Genomic DNA, 21,046 nt, shown 5'->3' with positions numbered 1-21,046 from the left:
CGTGCTAGAGTGTTTTAGGTCAGAATCTGAAAAGATCATTAGAAAAGACATACAACGATTGACCAAAGCGATCACTAGCTAACATATTAACGAGAAGCAACGTCAAAATCAGCTGAAAGTCCTTTTTCACAGGAAGGTGTGTTTTAGTCTTAGAAAACGTCCCCATGTCCTTTCAGAGTATTTCCTTACCGAAAATGGATGTTAACAACGTAAATTCGAATTAAAGTTAAATTCAGAAATACGCTGTCTTAACCCTTGTCCTGCTGGAGTTCCAGAGCAAAAATATACCCCCACTGCTGAAGTGTGCAGAAAAATTTGAAAGAAAGGGTACTCGTTTGATATTGCTGTTTTAGTTACCACGCTGTACAACAACCGCGCGGGTGCAACTAGCGCATTGTAGAAATATTCCCAACCCAGCAATTGTCTGGGCTAGCATACAGAACAAGAATGTACAACCCGGCGATTGCCGGGCGTAGCAGGACTTCAATGCTCTCTGATTGGAATAGAAAAGTAACGTGGATTTGTCTAAACCTGTTTGTGCATTATATTAGACAGAACCACGTTGCTTTACAATCCATAACATTACCCTCCATGTCTTGCAAGGTACTCAAGCCAATTATGTTTTGCTATTTGACGGAACCCGTATGCGGATGCCAAGCGCCAAATGGTATAAAATAATACGCACCAATTTTCATCATTTGTTGTCTTGTGTGTTGGTGTATACCGCTATAAGAAGTGGCCCATTTTGCTTCAGGCTTCTCAAGGTTATGTGTCATTGTATTGCTTGAAAGTGCACATTTTGTTTGATAATCTACCGACTTTAAGGTTGAAAATGAATATTTTAATGTTATGGAAAGTCTTCAACCGCATGTTTAATCCATACCTATCCATCAGGTATTTACACTTGCCAGAGACATACACATGCATGTTAGACTGTTCGGTCCTAGAACACACTAGCAGTCCCCTAGAACACTCAAGCCGTACAGTACAAGTGTCGCCTCACCCCCAAAAACGCAGGCTGATGGCATTCTAAAAATCTAAGAGATTATGATATTAATATTCACTGCAACATGGTTACTTCTAAACAATCTCCTGCGTTTGTAAATGCATCATGTTGAAGTGTTTTCTTAGTCACAGGAAAATTACAACAGAAATCACCGGCCCCGGCCCCTGAAAAACAATGTGTACTGATTGAAGCCATTCCCACGAAGCTTTCCCGCGATACGTCAGTATTCATCAGTTGATCGTGACGAGATCTAAAATGGTTTTAGGCCAAATCTTGCTAAAAATGGAGAAGATAAGTTTATTCCACGATATTAAGAATAAGGAATGTATGCATGCAGTTTGTAACTATCCCCGAATGTTTAGGTTTGTACTCTACAGGGCAATCTTCTTACATACAACCAACCGTACTGAAACAATGTGTTCTGCCGGGATCGATATAGCAACAGTTGAAGTGATCGATACTGTTCTATCATTTCTCAACTTCAGCTTAACTGCCTTTTCCAAAATTGGTCACAGTACAGAGTATATACAAAATATGTCATAGTCTATCTTCGGGACATTTCAAAAATTGCAGTTTAACCCATCAGCAGATGGCAAAACAACAACACTTAACTGAGAACGGCGATGTTAGGTAAACACTACAAAGAAAGAACATCAGTAGAAACTCCAACAACAATATGAAATATGGACGTCACCGTGTCAAGTTCTTACCTGAGACTCTCGGGCTGAGAGTTTAGTTGTCGTGTCTTCTGCCTCGGAACACGGAGGTAAAAAAAGACCTTGTGATCTGCGCATCAAGAGTTATTCTAGCTGTGTATGTGGGTGGACACCTCTCATCAGGAGTGACCCATTTGGCTACAGGGGTGGTTAGGCGTTACTGTTGTGTCTTAGAGTGTGTTTGAGAACATATCCATTCCAAGTTTATGCTGCCTTTAATTTTGGTTTTTATTACAATATACTAAACTATAAATGAAGACAAATGACGTGATTAATTCTTCCTTAGTAATGCGAGTGCCTTAAAAATTACGTATTTGTTCACTGACGTCATTACGATTTATCATAGACATGGCTGATAAGGATTTACAAGCAGATTTAGATTACTCATCGCCATCAAGTGGCCAAGGGAGCTAGTAAGCGACTCAGACGCTGAGTACAACTTGGGAGCTTTATTCACACACAACCGACGGAGTCAACAAGATGGAAGTGATTGACTACGTCACAACCCGTGACGTCATCATAGAGAACACGTGATCCTAATTATGATGCATCTAACAATGATGTCAGCATTAACATAACATAACCAACTCTACGGCGCATGTCTACCTCATAACAATCAAAGACAGGCTTAGAAAACACAGACTCGTAGTAACAATAGCGTTGGGGTGGGTAGCTGTCAGAGAGGCCTGACAGTCAAGAAACGTTACGATATTTCACCCAAACACCTGCTTGGAAATTAACATAAGCATAATATTGTCACAAAGCTGTTAACAATAATGCAAGATTATATCATCATGCTTTATCACCCCTGTATTTCAGTATGTACTGAGGCGGGCCGTCAGGTTAGTAGACGGTGCCGACATTGATTGGTACTTTATTTCCTCCAATTAAATGTCTTTACATATATATGTACAAAGCCTACAGCCAGGACAAAGCCTACAGCCAGGAGTTCGCTACCCCCAGACCCCGGGGAAGACCTCCGAAGAGATGGAAGGACCAAATTGTGAAGGACACGGGCTTAAACAGTCGGGAAGCAGAGGCTAGGGCAAGGGACAGGACTGCTTGGAGGATCCTCCTGGAAAGCAAGGGGCCAGTTTCTGGCCTGAGCACGCAGGCAGGTAGGCAGGATATATGATCAGTTTAGATTGAAGGCATCCTTGAAAGGGGACTGTGCTTTTTCTTTTGATTGATATTTGCAAAGAATCTTCTGCTTCCAAAAGCTAAGAGTCAGTTGGTTTTCTTTTTGGTGTTGGTGTTTCCCCTCTTGCACATGCCAGATGCAAACGAACAACACTTCCAACAAGACAACAATACAGCAGATATAACTGCAACAATGAGGGCAATGACGTCTAACAGGTAGTACTGGTAAAAGGGAAGTTCGATCGCCCTCGACCTGAGATGGGAGAGGCCGCCATGTTTGATGACGTGTTCTATCCACCATACTGCCCGCTCCATGGGCGACTGTGGTTGGTCACGAAGATGCGTGGAGACTTGGTCCGCTTTCTCCTTGTACCTGAAACAAAGTTCAACACAGCCTATTACGTTACACACCACAGCAGATTTACATTACACGTGTTATAAAGAACTAAAGTTGCTTCAGAATGATGATGTTTCACTCATACATAAAGACGCAAGAATTGAGTAAGCTATTGCCGAAAGTCACTCCACCTCACACCTACCTAGGATCCGAAATAACAGACGTGATAGCCTGGTAAACCTCCTCTGACGTCACACTGTGAATGTCCAGTGACACCGCCATCCCACGGGCCACCATCCGGGCGATGTTGTCATGAGCATCGGTCACCAGCGGCATGCCGACCAGGGGCACCCCGTGGTACATGGCCTCTGCGACTCCGTTGTAACCACAATGTGAGACAAACGCCTTTGTCTTTGGATGAGCTGTTGTGCAAGACTGACGGTTAGTGACAGGATGAACAGATACAGTAGTCGATGTATCTGACTGTGTGGTTATTACTGGTTAACTATCATCGCATCATTTCCTACTGTCACTGAGGTTTCTTCTTACATTCCTCATAACCATCGAAGGGCTTGCAGGCAACGTGATAAACCTAACGTTAACCCCGCCAGCGTTGTCGCTAGCCAAGAAGATATCCTGCAGTATATATACGTAGAGTCTGAAAGCTTAAAAAATACCACATCATCTTTGACAGCACATTGATTGCATTTACCCAGTAAGTCGTTTTGAGGCACCCACTCCATGGTCTTGGTGTTGGACCCCAGACTTGGAGGTGGCGTCCCAGCGTAGCGCCACACGATCTTCTGCGGCAGACGGGCAAAAGCAGCGGCCAGCATGTCGGCTATCTCTGCGGGCATAGCCGCTACCATGGAGCCGAACGTTACAAGTATAACACCGTCATCTCCAGAACTCTGCACAAACTTCTCCATCTCCTATATGGTTACGACGAGAATGGTATATCAGTTCGTCTAGTCAGAAAAGGTATTTTAAAACAATACATAGGTATAAAACTATGCTGATAATTTGTACCATGTGTATTTGCAAAGAATGCATTTTGCATAATTTGATTATGTACTGTAACGCTACTAATTTTTTTCTTCTATGGACTGACCTCACTGAGCGGCTTGACGTCCTCAGCCACGTGACCTGCTATGCTGACCATATTTGGCATCATAGGTTTAGGGAAGTCGAACATGAGATCTGATTGGTAGAGCCACACGTCGGTTCTTGCCAGGGCAGCAGACATGGTGAAGTTATCACCAATGGTTCTGTTCGTAGCAAAAAAATGTTCTGAGGGCCGTTTTATTTTTTGCACATTTCTGTCCAGAGAGGAGACACAGACTTCTCCCGTTATTACACATCAAAGATATAGTTCTAATGACCATTAGTTCTAAAGTACAAATGGAATTCACTCAAATACAGTATTACTGATGGCGCTACACTCACATACTGAAGAAGAGTGTTTTTTGTGAAACTGGAAAAAAATTGTCAAATGAACAGTATCAAATTCGATACAGAAACGTCAATGTGAGGGCAACCCACATATAAAGTTACTACCCTTTAAACATGCTGCATGTGCGCGAATACAAATATATCAACAAATGCACAAACCTTTTCGCAAGATCGTCGTAACTCTTATCGACGATCAGCTGTCCCATAGTAGTAAATGCAAAGTAAACCAACACGTTCTTAACTCTCTGCAAAAATGTCATCCGATCTGACAACCCTGATGACACTGTTGGCACGTAAGAAAGAGGGTTGGGGACACCGGTGGCACGGATGTCTGAAAAATAGGATCAAAAGTCATGCACTAGTAAATATGACAGTTTTTAGATTGATAAAAAATCTAAAACAACAACAAATAGGGAAGTCCCCAGAGAACAGGTCAAGCGTAGCCAATTGCCAAGGGGCTTAATACGTCAGGACATATGTCTGTCTTTCAAATGATAGATGAAAGTACTCCAAAACCATTACTCGAATGGCAACTACAATGTGGTAAAAGATAGAGAGTAGGTTCGATGACAATGTGGGAAGGAACAGGGATAGATAGAATAATCAAAATCCATGGCAAAAACGGCAGGTTTGTAAACCTTTTATCAGCTCAAAGCTCGTGTAGGAACAGGAGGACCTAATGCTAAGTACATAAGAAGAGTAACATAGATTATGGTGAATATCGGTGATCTGCCATGTACAAATATGAACACACCTTGACCCGTAGGCATAGACCTCATTGTGCAGACTAGCGGCAGGTCCAAGTACTGCGCCACGAGGGGCCCGCAAGACACACCAGCATACGTCAGGACTACATCATAGTGGTTGTTCTTCAGTTTCGTCAGTAGTTGCTTGTCACTCAACATCTCTTCGCTAAGGTCCAGCATGGCAGAACTCAATATATTGACAAGTTTCAGGAGGCCTAATGTTCCAGTTGAATTCGAAGAAAATGCCTGTTGTGCAAATACATCAGAATGTTGTATGGCTGTTACTCAGACGCCCGTTGTGGAATAGTGACCTCGGAGATTTGGCACAAGATTGATGATTGGATACAGTATAATTTGATTTACGATTTCTTGGAAGAATGTATTTGATGTTAATTAACATTTTGTTCAGTTATGGACTCTGAGCTCTAAATGCAGAACTTACCATTTGTTCAGGCACAGTTTTTACAAATTCCTTAAACGACGGTGGTTTTTCGGCATCTCCAAATGTCTCGTACTGCAAGGTCGGCAATTTCCGCATCAAGTCGCTCTTTTGACTAGCAGGAGCCACCACAGTGACGACGTGTCCTCGGGAAGCCAAGACTTCGGCAATCTTCGCCACGTCCATCCAGGCGCTGCTGTACGTCAATGTCGCAACGAGGATGTCGGCAGCTTGGACACGATGAGACAAGATGGCGGCAACCGCCAGGAACAGGTGGAAACCAGTCGGCATACTTCAGCGGCAGTAGAAGTAGTAGTAGAGTGTTCTCGATGTCAGCATCTGATAATTGAAAATGACATTGAACGATATCAACGTACAGACTAGTAATATTTCAATTATCAACGTCATTCAACAACGTGCATTTGGCTATAGTTACTTTCTAAAGTCGTGTTTTGTGCGTAAATGTTGATTTCGGTGTTGACATTGTTCTGACATTGATTTGCCGAAAACTATGTGAATTACAATAGATAGGCATATGACAGAACAAGGTTACTTTGTAAACTACCCTGTGGTTTTGCCTAGATACTCAAGCGGTTGGGCATTTTGTTTTGAAAAAGCGTCAAACATGTTTTTGTTGATTTTGTTGCGGATGGCAAGCCTAAAAAAGCAAAAGTAGGGCGAACTAACTCTGTATTTGTTTAGCCGCCCTTCGGTGTCACACATGCTTCATCGTTGCCTTCATAGCAGTACCTAATATGGCAGGCTATTTGATACTAGCGCCATCCTGTTATTACCTACTGTTTCTGTAGGAGCTCGATGTTGATAGAAACAGGTTCCAGATGGAATAAAGTAGTCATAAGAAAAAAGTAGTTCTTGATTAGCAAACAAAACGTTCATCATTTAGACGCCGACCTGAGAATGACCTGCTGTAGACACTAGGCCCAACCCTTTGATTGATAGGTCACCGTGACTAAATAAAGGAAGGTGTGAATTTTGTTTGCTCCCACCAAATAATTTGAAAGCAGAGGACTAGGAATGGAACATGAGACTCATAGACCAAGGAGGCTAACAAAGCGAGAGCGTCCACGGTAATTGTTAATCTTCGAACAACGAATTAAAGGCAACCAAAGCTATATTAGGGCCCAAAAATGGAAATAAAAAAATGCTGAAATCTTTATTGTAGTGAGATTTACTAACTTTGTTTAGCACGTTTGCGTAATAACTTCATACTTCGAGCATTTTTAAATCCGCGCAAAATTGGGCCGTACGATGATCCCCTTAGTTTTGCGAACCTACAAAACTCCGACCACGATTTTCAGTGAGTTCTCACATAACATGTTAACAACAACGTCATATTTTTGCATCTTGTACGTTGCTATACATTGTCATAGTGCTGTTTGAACTAATCATGTATAGAAATGACATTCAAAATCCGACTTTCTGGGCCTAATATTGCTTGGATTTCCTTTAAAGGTTGTCATTGATGGATCGTTGACTCTACAACAAAGGAAGGTTCTGGGCCGGGGGGGGGGGGCGCTGGATACAACGAACTTTTCACATGTAACGTTACCAGCGGAGCCTGGAATCTAGTCTCTCTAGCTTCAGTCCACTTCCAACCTTTGGCGGCGATGGACCCCATGCTATACTAGCGAGCTGTACATACTGATATGAGACCATATGATACAGTGGATTTTAAAATGAATGCAAACATAAGAAACCCCCGCCCCGGACCGTCAAATGCGGTCAATGCATCTACTAGTATTCTTTGTTTTGGATCATTCTTATCATGAATAACTAGATATAAGCAAGCGCTCATGTTCCCTTACCAGCTGGTAACAAGCAGTAGAATCTGATGATCTCTTGAAAACTGTCCTTCAGCCACAAACGTTGGATGGCTGGCTGGGAGACGGCAACACAACTATTGTCTGAGCTCAGTAGTTGGGTGTATCATCTGGTGTGTCAAAGGTCAGTGTCCGGCAGCACGTACGCGTTGTATTTTGGGTCATGACAGGCTGAGTGACATGGCACATTTCTCTGACCTCTCGGTCACAATTGTCGTTGGACAAAAAGGCAGTTCCCAAAAATGAGAGAGAAACTTGGCCATTCACAAATTTCCCCAGAAATCCCGGTGACCTTTGAGAGTTCAGTCCCAGACCTAGATGATTACTAGATAGATAAATGCGAAATTTCGTGTCATCATCACCAGCTGATAGCATACAGTAGATTTTTATGCTCTCTTGAAAACTATATTTTATGATAATGCAGAGCTAGCCGCAGACACAGCTAAGCGGGAGAAGGCTGTACAGCTCTATGGTTGTGTCAAATGTCTGCTGCATGATAATGACCGACAGCACGCTTTACATTTTGAGTATTAAATGACTGGCTGAGTGACGTAACTTTCTCTCACCACTTGGTCATATTTATCATCGTACGGAATTGCAGTTCCCTTAAAATTAAAGAGAAACTTGCTGAACACAATGTCAGTAGCTGGTTTATGTCAAGAGACTCAAAACAAAGCGCATTACAATTTCTTTTTTAATTTTCGTTCTCATTATGAATATCATAGTCATCATCTATACTATATTGTTGCAAATGGGGTAAATTCCCAATACAAGATTGTATCATCATGCTTCATCGCCTCCGTATTTCAGTATGTACTGAGGCAGACCGCCAAGTTAGGATACGGCACGGGTATTTATTGGTACGTTAATCTTTGATACCTCGGATTTGGTGTCTTTTGGTATATTTAGCTTAAATTAAAGGAATTTTGAAACCGGAAAGTGATTTTCCTATTGATTGATACATTGCATTTGCTACGAATCTCACGCTCGAAACAAAAGGTCAGTTGGTTTTCTTTTTGGTGTCGGTGTTTCCCCTCTTGCACATGCCACATGCAAACGAGCAACATTTCCAACAAGACAACAATATAGCAGCCATAACTGCAACAACCATGGCGATAACGTCTAACAAGTAGTACTGGTAGAACGGAAGTTCGATCGCCCTCGACCTGAGATGGGGGAGGCCGCCATGTTTGATGACGTGTTCTATCCACCATACTGCCCGCTCCATGGGCGACTGTGGTTGGTCACGAAGATGCGCGGAGACCTGGTCAGCTTTCTCCTTGTACCTGAAACAAAGAACAGCCAAGTTTGAGTCCATGAATAACGCCCCACGCTCACAACGATGTTTACATGTACCAACAGTTGGTTACAAAGAACCGTGCGAATTTGTTTCACACGTTTAGAAAGACGACGTTTCACCAATACATGAAGATGAAGAGAGGCAGAGACTTGAGTGAGCTATCCCCGACAGCTACTCTATATTCCACTTACCGAGAATCCGAAATAACGGACGTAATAGCCTGGTAAACCTCCTCTGACGTCACAGCGTGGATATCCAGTGACACCGCCATCCCACGGGCCACCATCCGGGCGATGTTGTCATGAGCATCATTCATCAGAGGCATGCCGACCAGGGGTACCCCGTGGTACATGGCCTCTGCTACTCCGTTGTAGCCACAATGTGATACAAACGCCTTTGTCTTTGGATGAGCTGTTTTGTGGAGGACTAACGGTTAGTGCCAGGCGAAGAGACACAGTAGTTAATGTATCTGACTGTATGATCATCGCAGCATAGAAGCAAAAAGGCTCAGATTTGTTTCTTAATTCAACCTGTAATAGATTATTCATAAACGTTATCAATTAGGGCTAAAAGGCAGTGTGAACAATCCTACTAAATCTTTACGAGCGATGGAAAGCCAGTATGATTTCCCGGCGTAGATTCTAAAAGCTTGAAGAATTCCACGTTGTTGTTTTTATTGAAACATTTACTGCGGACGTGTGATGACTCAAGCTCCTTGCTTATCTTCGTGTCGTCATCAAAACAAAGCGCATAACAAACGTACAATGAAACAAATAGATAAGCAAAGCACAAGAATAGCAAAGTAGTATAAGATAAACCATATGGTAACGAGAATCATATGTTCGCATCATAGTACAGCATATTTATAGTATCTACCTAGTAAGTCGTTTTGAGGCACCCACTCCATGGTCTTGGTGTTGGACCCCAGACTTGGAGGTGGCGTCCCAGCGTAGCGCCACACGACCTTCTGCGGCAGACGGGCAAAAGCAGTGGCCAGCATGTCGGCTTTCTCTGCGGGCATAGCCGCTATCATGGAGCCGAACGTTACAAGTACAACACCGTCATCTCCAGAACTCTGCACAAACTTCTCCATCTCCTATATGGTTACGAAGAAGAAAGTCACTACTTAGACCTTACATACGTCTGAACCCTTCATTTAAATTTGCGTCTTTGTGGCAATTTAAATCTAGGCTGTGAATCTAAACTTTATAAATTATATCCTATTTAATTATCAGTTGTGATTTTACAGAGAATGTGTTTTTCATCCAATTAATAATCCTTTCTATGTAACGATACTCAATCTCTCCCTCATCAACTGACCTCACTGAGCGGCTTGACGTCCTCAGCCAAGTGACCTGCAATGCTGACCATATTTGGCATCATGGGTTTAGGGAAGTCGAACATGAGATCTGATTGGTAGAGCCATACGTCGGTTCTTGCCAGGGCAGCAGATATGGTGAAATTGTCCCCAATGGTTCTGTTGGTGGCAAAAATAGTGTTTCTGATGAATGCCGTTTGGTAGATTTCAGTCCGAAGAGGAGACACTCAGACTCCTCCAGTTATCTCGCTTCACCGGAATAGTTCTAACGAACATTGAATCATAAGTACAAACTCCGCATTAACTACAGTCCTGAAAAACATGAATGTCTATGAAACTGATGAGCATTTGTCAAATATAACAGTATCAATGTTAAAACAAGTCTTAATTTGCGGGAAACCCTCCTAACAAGCTTGCCATGTGCGTACATACGGATATGGAAACACACCCACAAACCTTTTTGCAAGATCGTTGTAACTCTTATCGAAGATCAGCTGTCCCATAGTAGAAAATGCAAAGTAAACCAACACGTTCTTCACTCTCTGTAGAAATGTCATTCGATCAGACAACCCCGATGTCACTGTTGGCACGTAAGCAAGAGGGTTTGGGACACCTGTGGCACGGATGTCTGAAAAATAGGATCAGAAGACACATGCAGTAGTATATATTACAGTTTGGCAATTGATTGAAGATATCTAAATGTATTCCACCAGAGATGTCCCCGAAAAATTCCCAACAAGGCATAGGGAGAAAGGGTAACAAACAGTGAAGTCCTTCCAACAACAGGTCAAAGACCACCAAGTCTAGGAACGTAGACTAAAGACACCAGGACATGTCGTTCGAATGATGGATAAAAGAGATCTTAAAAATTACTAGAATAGCAAATAGAAGGTGGAAAAGAAAGAGAGCCAGGGTGATGACTAGGTGGAAATGAACAGCGACAAAAGGCTCTGTAAATTAGGCAAAGGCCCGCCGTGCAACGAACCGAACATGCTTGTAAACCTTTGGAGCTAAACTATTGTAGTTGTCCATGCTAATAGCAGAGGCTTTTTTGTTAAATTCTTTCAACTAGATAACAAGGGAACGACGTTTTTCTGATTTGGCATGCAGGTAACATAGATAGGGATGCACAGAATTAGATTCAAATTGTACATAAGGAAGAATTTTTATAATTCCACTGTTTTTCATAATTGAAATCTAATACATGAACTAAACGGCAGGTGCAACATAAACAGATACCATTTATACAAATGATGACCTAATATGCATAATTTACACGAAAATGCAATCAATCCTACATTGTAATTTTTTTTTACCCAATGAGGTTTTATTTTATTACTTTCGCCAAGAATGTTATGTTTTCTTTCTGCTTACTTCTTATGAAAACTCTAGATATTTCATGGAGGTATGTGGTCTGCGAATGCCAGTGTGTACTAAGATGAGTAACATAGATTATTTTAGATATTGACTGGCCTGAACTGTACAAATATGCACACACCTTGTCCCGTAGGCATAGACCTCATTGTGCAGACTAGCGGCAGGTCCAAGTACTGCGCCACGAGGGGCCCAGTGGACGGACCAGCATACGTCAGGACGACGTCATAGTGGCTGTTCTTCAGTTTCGTCAGTAGTTGATTATCACTCAACATCTCTTCGCTAAGGTCCAGCAGAGCAGAAGTCAAGGTATTGGCAAAGGATAGGAGGCCTAACGTTCCAGATGAAGAAAATGCCTGTAACGGATCAGAAGGGTATTGTATTAATGTTGCTCAGAAGCTTTGTTGAATGAAGCCCAGAGGTTCGGTAGAAAGTGGTGATTGGATAGCATTTGATTTACTCAGATAAATTTGTTCAGTATTGCCTGCGGCGAATATTATATGTTGTTGGCTTGTTTCGCTTGTTTCGGTGCTGACCATTGCATTTCAATCTATATCCCGTGTGTAGATTTAAATGCAATGGTCAGCATCGAATAAAGCAAAACTTACACCCCTATCAATAACATCCAAACGCAATTACCGTTATGCATCAATACTGGTCATTCCTAGTTTTCTTAATATTTTCCTACGTGTTTAACTAACATATCATTTTCAATAGACTAGATCGTGAGCCGATAGGTAGGTCACTTAATTCTTTGAGTTTGAGTTGTAGTTGATCGGATGCCAACTACTTGTAAATGTTTAGAGCAATAAGTACCGATACTAAAACAGGAACATGTTATGAGGAGCGGTTTTAAAAAGTGTTGAATATCGTTTCATATTGTCCACGTCCTTTTCTCTTTTGTAAATGTACTCTTGGTTCTAAATTCAGTACCTACCATCTTTTGAGGCAGAGTTTTTATGAATTCCTTAATCGACGGTGGTTTTTCGGGATCTCCAAATGTGTCGTACTGCAAGGTCGGCCATTTCCGCATCAGGTCGCCCTTCTGACTTGCATGGGCCAACACAGTGACGACGTGTCCTCGGGAAGCCAAGACTTCGGCAATCTTCGCCACGTCCATCCAGGGGCTGGCGTACGTCGTTGTCGCGACGAGGATGTCGGCAGCTCGGACATGTTGAGACAAGATGGCGGCAACCGCCAGGAACAGGTGGAAACCAGTCGACATACTTCAGCGGCAGTAGAAGTAGTATTGTGTTCTATGTCAGGATGTGAAAAGATAATTCAAAATGACATTGACAATATCAACGGACAGACTAGTAATGTTTCAATTATTAACGAGAAACAACGTCATTCAACAAGGAACAGATATGGTTCCATTCTGAAGTACAATTTTTGCGTGAATGCTTTCTTACCGTGGATAAAGGTATTGATGTCGAAAACTATTTGTGAATTACAATAGATAGGCATGATAGATCTAGAAGAGGGTCACTTTGCAATCTACCGTATTTGTTTTGCTTAGATACTCAAGCGGCACGTTTTTGTTGATTTGGTTGGTTGCGTCTGTATGCGGATTGAAAACCTAAAAAAAGTGGGTCGAACTAACTCTCTGTATTTGTTCAACCGCCATTCGGTGTCACACACAAGCTTCATCGTTGCCTTCATAGTTTTGTTGACCTGTCTTTTAAGGAGCTCGATGTTGTTTGAAACGGGTTCGACCAGAATTAAGTAGTAATCAGCAAACAGTACTCAATTAGCAAACAAAATGGTCATCATTTAGACGCCAACTGAAGAATGACCTGCTATAGACACCAGGCCCAACATTTAATCAATAAGTCACCATGACTAAATAAAGGAAGATTTGCATTTTGTGCTCATGTGGTCTTCACCAAAGAATTTAACGTCGAAATTTCAACAGTATAGACTAGACTTATCGAAAACTAAACGCTAGATTTACAATGGTTCAGAGGATTTTGGAATAAAGGTTTAGAGAAAGGTTTAGAAAACGTAGAAAGGTTTTTAGAAAGGATTTTTGTGTGGACCTCTTAACAATTGACCATTAATTTCACCGTCCCTCACTGCATCTATTCTTTCCTTAGGATCATTCTTCTATATGTATGTTCTGTATAACTAGATATAGGCGAATGTTCATGTCCACTTACCAGCTGACAACATGCAGTAGAATCTGACGATCTCTTGAAAACTGTACTTCAGATTGAGGTAACAACAGATCCTGGGAGATACCAAGACAACTGTTGTATAAGCTGAGGTCAGCTATGAAGCTGTATCGCTGTGTCAAAGGTCAATGACCGACAGCGCGCTTTACATTTTGGGTAATGAGTGACGGAGTGATGTGACACCTTTCTCTACGAAATTGCAGTTCTCGAAAGAATGATAACTGAAATGAAACTTGCGCTATACATGCTGTTTCTATCTCATTAATGTGTCTATAAAACCTTGATTCGACACAAAGTGCTTTCCACTTCTGTATTTTCGTTTTAAGTTGATATACAGTCATCAACACTTTTGTTGTCACAAATGGTGTGAATTCCCAATACAAGATTGCGTCATTATACGTCATCATCTCCGTACTTCACTATGTACTGAGGCAGGCCGTCAAGTTAGTGAGCGGTGCTGGCATTCAATGGTACAGTTCGTCGCATTTGGTGTCCTTCTATATATAACATATTCAGTTTAAAAGATTTTTTGAAACAGGAATGTACTTTTCCATTTGATTGATATTTGCAAGGAATCTCCCGCTTCCGAAAGCACCATGTCAGTTGGTTTTCTTTCTGGTGTTGGTGTTTTCCCTCTTGCACATGCCACATGCCAACGAGCAACACTGACTGATAAGGATTTACAAGCAGATTTACATTACTCATGTCTACCTCATAACAATCAAAGACACCCAGAGGCGGCGGCACGAAATTTTGAATGGGGGGGCGAGATAAGCCTGTCACAGGCTTAGAAAACACAGACTCGTAGTAACTTTTGAAACAATATCGTTGGGGCGGGTAGCTGTCAGAGAGGCCTGACAGTCAAGAAACGTTACGATATTTCACCCAAACATCTGCTTCGACATTAACATAAGAATGATATTGTCACAAAGAGCGTTAACAATAATGCAAGATTATATCATCATGCTTTATCACTCCTGTATTTTAGGAGGTACTGAGGCGGGCCGTCAGGTTAGTAGACGGTGCCGGCATCGATTGGTACTTTTTTCCTCCAATTAGGTGTCTTTGCATATATATAACCAGTTTAGATTAAAGGCATCCTTGAAAGGGGACTCTGCTTTTTTTTTTATTGATATTTGCAAAGAATCTTCTGCTTCAAAAACCTAAAAGTCAGTTGGTTTTCTTTTTGGTGTTGTTGTTTTCCCTCTTGTACATGCCACATGCAAACGAGCAACACTTCCAACAAGACAACAATACAGCAGTAAACGCTACAACAATCAGGGCAATGACGTCTAACAAGTAGTACTGGTAGAAGGGAAGTTCGATCGCCCTCGACCTGAGATGGGGGAGGCCGCCATGTTTGATGACGTGTTCTATCCACCATGCTGCCCGCTCCATGGGCGACTGTGGTTGGTCACGAAGATGCGTGGAGACCTGGTCCGCTTTCTCCTTGTACCTGAAACAAAGTACAGCAAAGTTTGAGTCCATCACGTTGCACCCAACGTTCACATCGATGTTTGCATGTTCCTGTAGCTGGTTACAAGGAACAGAATTTGCTTCAGAAGAATGATGTTTCACTCATACATAAAGACGCAAAGAGGCTGGAATTGAGGAAGCTATTGCTGACAGTCACTCCAAGTGACACTTACCCAGGATCCGAAATAACAGACGTGATAGCCTGGTAAACCTCCTCTGACGTCACGGCGTGGATGTCCAGTGACACCGCCATCCCTCGGGCCACCACCCGGGCGATGTTGTCATGAGCATCATTCATCAGAGGCATGCCGACCAGGGGTACCCCATGGTACATGGCCTCTGCTACTCCGTTGAAGCCACAATGTGATACAAACGCCTTTGTTTTTGGATGAGCTGTTTTATGGAGGACTAACGGTTAGTGCCAGGCGAAGAGATATAGTAGTTAATGACTGTATGATCATCGCAGCATAGAAGCAAAAGGAAAGGCTCAGATTTCATTCTTAATTCAACCTGTAATAGTTTATTCATAACCATTATCAATTAGGGCTAAAAGGCAGTGTGAACAATCCTATTAAATCTTTACGCGCGGAGGAAAGCCAGTATGATTTCCCGGCGTAGATTCTAAAAGCTTAAAGAATTCCACGTTGTTGCTTTTTATTGAAACATTTACTGCCGACGTGTGATGACTCAAGCTCCTTGCTTATATTCGTGTCGTCATTAAAACAAAAAGCATTACAAACGTATATTGAAACAAATAGATAAGCAAAGTACAAGAATAGCAAAGTAGTGTAAGATAAACCATATGGTAACAAGAATCATATGTTCGCATCATAGTACAGTATAGTTATAGTATCTACCTAGTAAGTCGTTTTGAGGCACCCACTCCATGGTCTTGGTGTTGGACCCCAGACTTGGAGGTGGCGTCCCAGCGTAGCGCCACACGACCTTCTGCGGCAGACGGGCAAACGCAGCGGCCAGCATGTCGGCTTTCTCTGCGGGCATAGCCGCTATCATGGAGCCGAACGTTACAAGTACAACACCGTCATCTCCAGAACTCTGCACAAACTTCTCCATCTCCTATATGGTTACGAAGAGGAAAGTCACTACTGAGACCTTCCATACGTCTGAACCCTTCATTTAAATTTGCGTCTTTGTGGCAATTTAGATCAGGGCAGTGAATTTAAAGTTTATATCCTGTTAAATTATCAATTGTGATTTTATAGAGAATGTGTTTTTCATCCTTTTCATAATCCTTTCTATGTAACGATACTCAATCTCTCCCTCATCAACTGACCTCACTGAGCGGCTTGACGTCCTCAGCCATGTGACCTGCTATGCTGACCATATTTGGCATCATGGGTTTAGGGAAGTCGAACATGAGATCTGATTGGTAGAGCCATACGTCGGTTCTTGCCAGGGCAGCAGATAAGGTGAAATTGTCCCCAATGGTTCTGTTGGTGGCAAAAATAGTGTTTCTGACGAATGCCCTTTGGAACATTTCAGTCCAGAGAGGAAACACTGACTCCTCCAGTTATTACGCTTCACAGGCATAGTTCTAACGAACATTGAATCATAAGTACAAACTCCGCAATAACTACAGTCCTGAAAAACATGAATGTCTATGAAACTGATGAGCATTTGTCAAATATAACAGTATCAATGTTAAAACAAGTCTTAATTTGCGGGAAACCCTCCTAACAAGCTTGCCATGTGCGTACATACGGATATGGAAAACACACCCACAAACCTTTTTGCAAGATCGTCGTAACTCTTATCGAAGAACAGCTGTCCCATAGTAGAAAATGCAAAGTAAACCAACACGTTCTTCACTCTCTGTAGAAATGTCATCCGATCTGACAACCCCGACATCACTGCTGGCACGTAAGCAAGAGGGTTTGGGACACCGGTGGCACGGACGTCTGAAAAATAGGATCAAAAGACACATGCAGTAGTGAATATAACAGTTTGGCAATTGATTGAAGATATCTGAATATATTCCACCAGAGACAAATGAGAGATGTTCTCCGAAAAATTCCCAACATGGCATAGAGAGTAAGGGCAATTACAAACAGGGAAGTCCTTCCTAGAACAGGTCAAAGACCACAACTGAGTCTAGCTTATTGTCAAGGGACGTAGACTAAAGACACCAGGACATGTCGTTCGAATGATGGATAAAAGGGATCTTAAAAAATTACTAGACTAGCGAATAGAAGGTGGAAAAGAAAGAGAGCCAGGGTGATGACTATGTGGAAATGAACAGCGACAAGAGGCTCTGTAAATGAGGCAAAGGCCCGCCGTGCAATGAACCGATCATGCTTGTAAACATTTGTAGCTAAACTATTGTAGTTGTCCAATGCTAATAGCAGAGGCGTTTCTGTTAACATTTTTTCTTTCAACTAGATAACAAAGGAACGACGTTTTTCTAATTTAGAATGCAGGTAACATAGACAGAGATACACAGAATTAGATTCACTGAATTGTGCATGAGGTAGAATGTTTATAATTCTACTGTTTTTCATAATAGATTCTAATACATGAGCTAAACGGCAGGTGGAACATAAACAGATACCATTGATAAAAATGTTGACCTAATATGCATAATTTACATGAAAATGCCATAAATCTAAAATCCTAAATGGTAAGTCTCGTTTACCCAATGAGGTTTTATTTTATTACTTTCGCCAAGAACGTTATGTTCTCTTTAAAACTTTCATGGAGGTATGTGTCTGCGAACACTTGCCAGTGTGTTCTAAGATGAGAAACATGGATTATTTTAGATATTGATTGGCCTGAACTATAACAAGATTGGCAACATAAAAAGATGTTGCCATGGCGACGGTGGTCTCTGTTAACGTTTTCGTTTTAAGCCCACATGCAAATAAGGACATCGCATAAATCATATCAGTCGATCACATTCTCTACCAAAATAACACAAGTTGTCTAATGTATGAAAATCTTGTTTTCACAAAAAAAGATATCGTAGCATTTCTTCATAAATTATGTAAATGAGACCCTCTGTGCAAGATTTGTGTCTAATAGTGGCCACATTTACTTAACTTCCAAATGGTGCAAAAATGAAATCCCGGTCATTTACCACTATGGATTTATAGTATTTTGTCATTAATTATGCAAATTAAGTATCAATTTGCATAATTGATATCTATCGATATTTATCTCTTTCTCAGTTACATATGTCATGTGTTTGAGAGTCCTACATTACAATGCAGCTGATTTATTAACTGTCCTCATTAATTATGCAAATCAGATATTGATTTGCATAATTGGCATATGATTATGTAAATCATCACTTAAGCTATCTACACACCAAAAATTATGATGATCCGTCATCCCCTTCTTGCGTTATTCTCTTTCAAAGTTTGAGTCAAAATCAGCTCCTGCAGTTTCAAAAAAAGCCGCTAGGGGGTCCAAATCATATTTTCCTAACAAAGAGCTATCCACCACTTAAAAATCATGACTATAGCATGTTCAGAAGACGAGATTTGAAAAGTGAAAGTTCCCCTGTAGTACCATAGAAAGTCGCTAGGGGGCCCAAAATCGAATCATTACAAGGTCTCCCACAGACCTACCCACCTACAAAATATGAAGACAATACATCCAGGCATTCTTGAGTTATCGTCCCATGGACTTTCACATTCCTGTACAATTCCTAGAATTCTTGCAATCTGCACACAATATAGTAAAAAATTGGCTCGCCCCTGAGGCGTCGCCAAAAATATGCACACACCTTGACCCGTATGCAAAGACCTCATTGTGCAGACTAGCGGCAGGTCCAAGTACTGCGCCACGAGGGGCCCAGTAGAAGGACCAGCATACGTCAGGACGACGTCATAGCGGCTGTTCTTCAGTTTCGTCAGTAGTTGATTGTCACTCAACATCTCTTCATTAAGGTCCAGCAGAGCAGAACTCAAGGTATTGCCCAAGGATAGGAGGCCTAACGTTCCAGATGAAGAAAATGCCTGTAACGGATCACAAGGGTATTGTATGAATGTTGCTCAGAAGCTTTGTTGAATTGAAGCCCAGAGGTTCGGTAGAAAGTGGTGATTGGAGATCATCTGATGTACGCAAATAAATTTGTTCAGTATTGCCTGCGGCGAATTTATCTATTGTTGACTTTCGCTTCTATCGCTTGTTTCGCTTCTTTCGATGCTGACCATTGCATTTCAATCTATATCCTTAACACCTCTATTAATAACATCCAAACGCGAACAAATTGATGTTTAATTACCGTATTTGTATAAAACAGGAACATGTTATAAGAAACAGTTTTAAAAAGTGTTGAAATATCGTTTCATTGTCCACGTCCTTTTGTATTTGTAAATGTACATGTACTTCTAAATTCAGTACCTACCATCTTTTGAGGCAGAGTCTTTATGAATTCCTTAAACGGCGGTGGTTTTTCGTGATCTCCAAATGTGTCGTACTGCAAGGTCGGCCATTTCCGCATCAGGTCGCCCTTCTGACTTGCATGGGCCAACACGGTGACGACGTGTCCTCGGGAAGCCAAGGCGTCGGCAATCTTCGCTACGTCCATCCAGGGGCTGCCGTACGTCATTGTCGCGACGAGGATGTCGGCAGCTTGGACACGATGAGACAAGAGGGCGGCAACCGCCAGGAACAGGTGGAAACCAGTCGACATACTTCAGCGGCAGTAGAAGTAGTATTGTGTTCTATGTCAGGATCTGAAAAGATCATTCAAAATGACATTGAACGATATCAACTAGTAATGTTTCAATTATTAACGAGGAACAACGTCATTCAACAACGTACATTTTAGATATAGTTGCATTCTTAAGTCCTATTTTTGTTGTGGGTTTATGCTTTCTTACCGTGGATAAAGGTATTGATATGCTAAAAACTATTTGTATATAGCAATAGATAGGCATGATAGTACAGGGTCACTTTGTGATCTACCCGATTTGTTTTGCCTAGATCCTCAAGCGGCCAGGCATTTTGTTCTAAACAAAGGTTCAACATGCTTTTGTTCATTTGGCTGCGTCTGTATGTGGTAGTGAAAACCTAAAAACAAAAGTGGGTCGAACGAACTCTCTGTATTTGTTCAACCGCCCTTCGGTGTCAAACACAAGCTTAACTTGCCTTCATAGTAGTACCCTAATAAGGCAAGCGTTTTGATAGTTTGTGTTTTCCTGTTTTTTTAACGACCTTAATGTTGTTGGAAACGGGTTCAAGCAGAATAAAGTAGTAATCAGCAAACAGTACTCAATTATAGCAAGCAAACGTTCATCATTTAGACGCCAACCAAAGAATGACCAGCTGCTATAGACACTAGGCCCAACATTTGATTAGTAAGTAACCGTGACTAAATAAAGGAAGATTTGCATTTTGCGCTCATGTGGTCTTCACCAAAGAATTTAAAGTAGAAATTTCAACAGGATAGACTAGACTTATCGAAAACTAAACGCTAGATGTACAATGGTTCAGAGGATTTGGGAATAAAGGTTAAGAAAACGTATGTATGTTCTGTATAACTAGATATAGGCGAATGTTCATGGCCACTTACCAGCTGATAACATGCAGTAGAATCTGACGATCTCTTGAAAACTGTACTTCAGACTGAGCTACCAAAAGATCCTGGGAGATACCAAAACAACTGTTGTATAAGCTGAGGTCAGCTATTAAGCTGTATGGCTGTGTCAAAGGTCAATGACCGACAGCACGCTTTACATTTTGGGTAATGAGTGACTGAGT

The 21,046-nt window shown here is 41.7% G+C and overlaps 3 protein-coding genes across 4 annotated transcripts; all 3 read right to left on the bottom strand.

The window, feature by feature from the left end:
- Positions 1–2,156: 2,156 nt before the first annotated feature.
- On the bottom strand, positions 2,157–8,000 carry LOC136423025 (UDP-glucuronosyltransferase 2B33-like). Its single transcript, XM_066411015.1, has 8 exons — positions 7,663–8,000; positions 5,840–6,175; positions 5,406–5,643; positions 4,811–4,982; positions 4,311–4,467; positions 3,912–4,131; positions 3,402–3,621; positions 2,157–3,235 (listed from the first exon to the last, which is right to left on the bottom strand). Exons 2-8 carry the CDS (start codon positions 6,125–6,127, stop codon positions 2,950–2,952), a joined length of 1,581 nt encoding a protein of 526 aa, XP_066267112.1. The 5' UTR covers positions 6,128–6,175; positions 7,663–8,000; the 3' UTR covers positions 2,157–2,949.
- Positions 8,001–8,357: 357 nt separating this feature from the next.
- On the bottom strand, positions 8,358–14,014 carry LOC136423026 (UDP-glucuronosyltransferase 2B4-like). Its single transcript, XM_066411016.1, has 8 exons — positions 13,829–14,014; positions 12,607–12,925; positions 11,794–12,025; positions 10,752–10,923; positions 10,298–10,454; positions 9,854–10,073; positions 9,169–9,388; positions 8,358–8,963 (listed from the first exon to the last, which is right to left on the bottom strand). Exons 2-8 carry the CDS (start codon positions 12,892–12,894, stop codon positions 8,678–8,680), a joined length of 1,575 nt encoding a protein of 524 aa, XP_066267113.1. The 5' UTR covers positions 12,895–12,925; positions 13,829–14,014; the 3' UTR covers positions 8,358–8,677.
- Positions 14,015–14,139: 125 nt separating this feature from the next.
- Positions 14,140–21,039, bottom strand: LOC136423027 (UDP-glucuronosyltransferase 2C1-like). 2 transcript variants are annotated; one of them, XM_066411018.1, is made up of 8 exons: positions 20,859–21,039; positions 19,689–20,019; positions 19,065–19,296; positions 17,067–17,238; positions 16,614–16,770; positions 16,177–16,396; positions 15,493–15,712; positions 14,140–15,299 (listed from the first exon to the last, which is right to left on the bottom strand). In XM_066411018.1, exons 2-8 carry the CDS (start codon positions 19,974–19,976, stop codon positions 15,014–15,016), a joined length of 1,575 nt encoding a protein of 524 aa, XP_066267115.1. In that variant the 5' UTR covers positions 19,977–20,019; positions 20,859–21,039; the 3' UTR covers positions 14,140–15,013. The 2 variants fall into 2 exon arrangements, with proteins under 2 accessions (XP_066267115.1, XP_066267116.1); XM_066411019.1 differs by having other exon boundaries at positions 19,689–20,007.
- Positions 21,040–21,046: the final 7 nt, after the last annotated feature.

This window comes from Branchiostoma lanceolatum, chromosome 17, assembly GCF_035083965.1.
Source record: "Branchiostoma lanceolatum isolate klBraLanc5 chromosome 17, klBraLanc5.hap2, whole genome shotgun sequence".
Taxonomy (NCBI): domain Eukaryota; kingdom Metazoa; phylum Chordata; class Leptocardii; order Amphioxiformes; family Branchiostomatidae; genus Branchiostoma; species Branchiostoma lanceolatum.
This window is presented reverse-complemented; position numbering and strand designations above follow the sequence as displayed.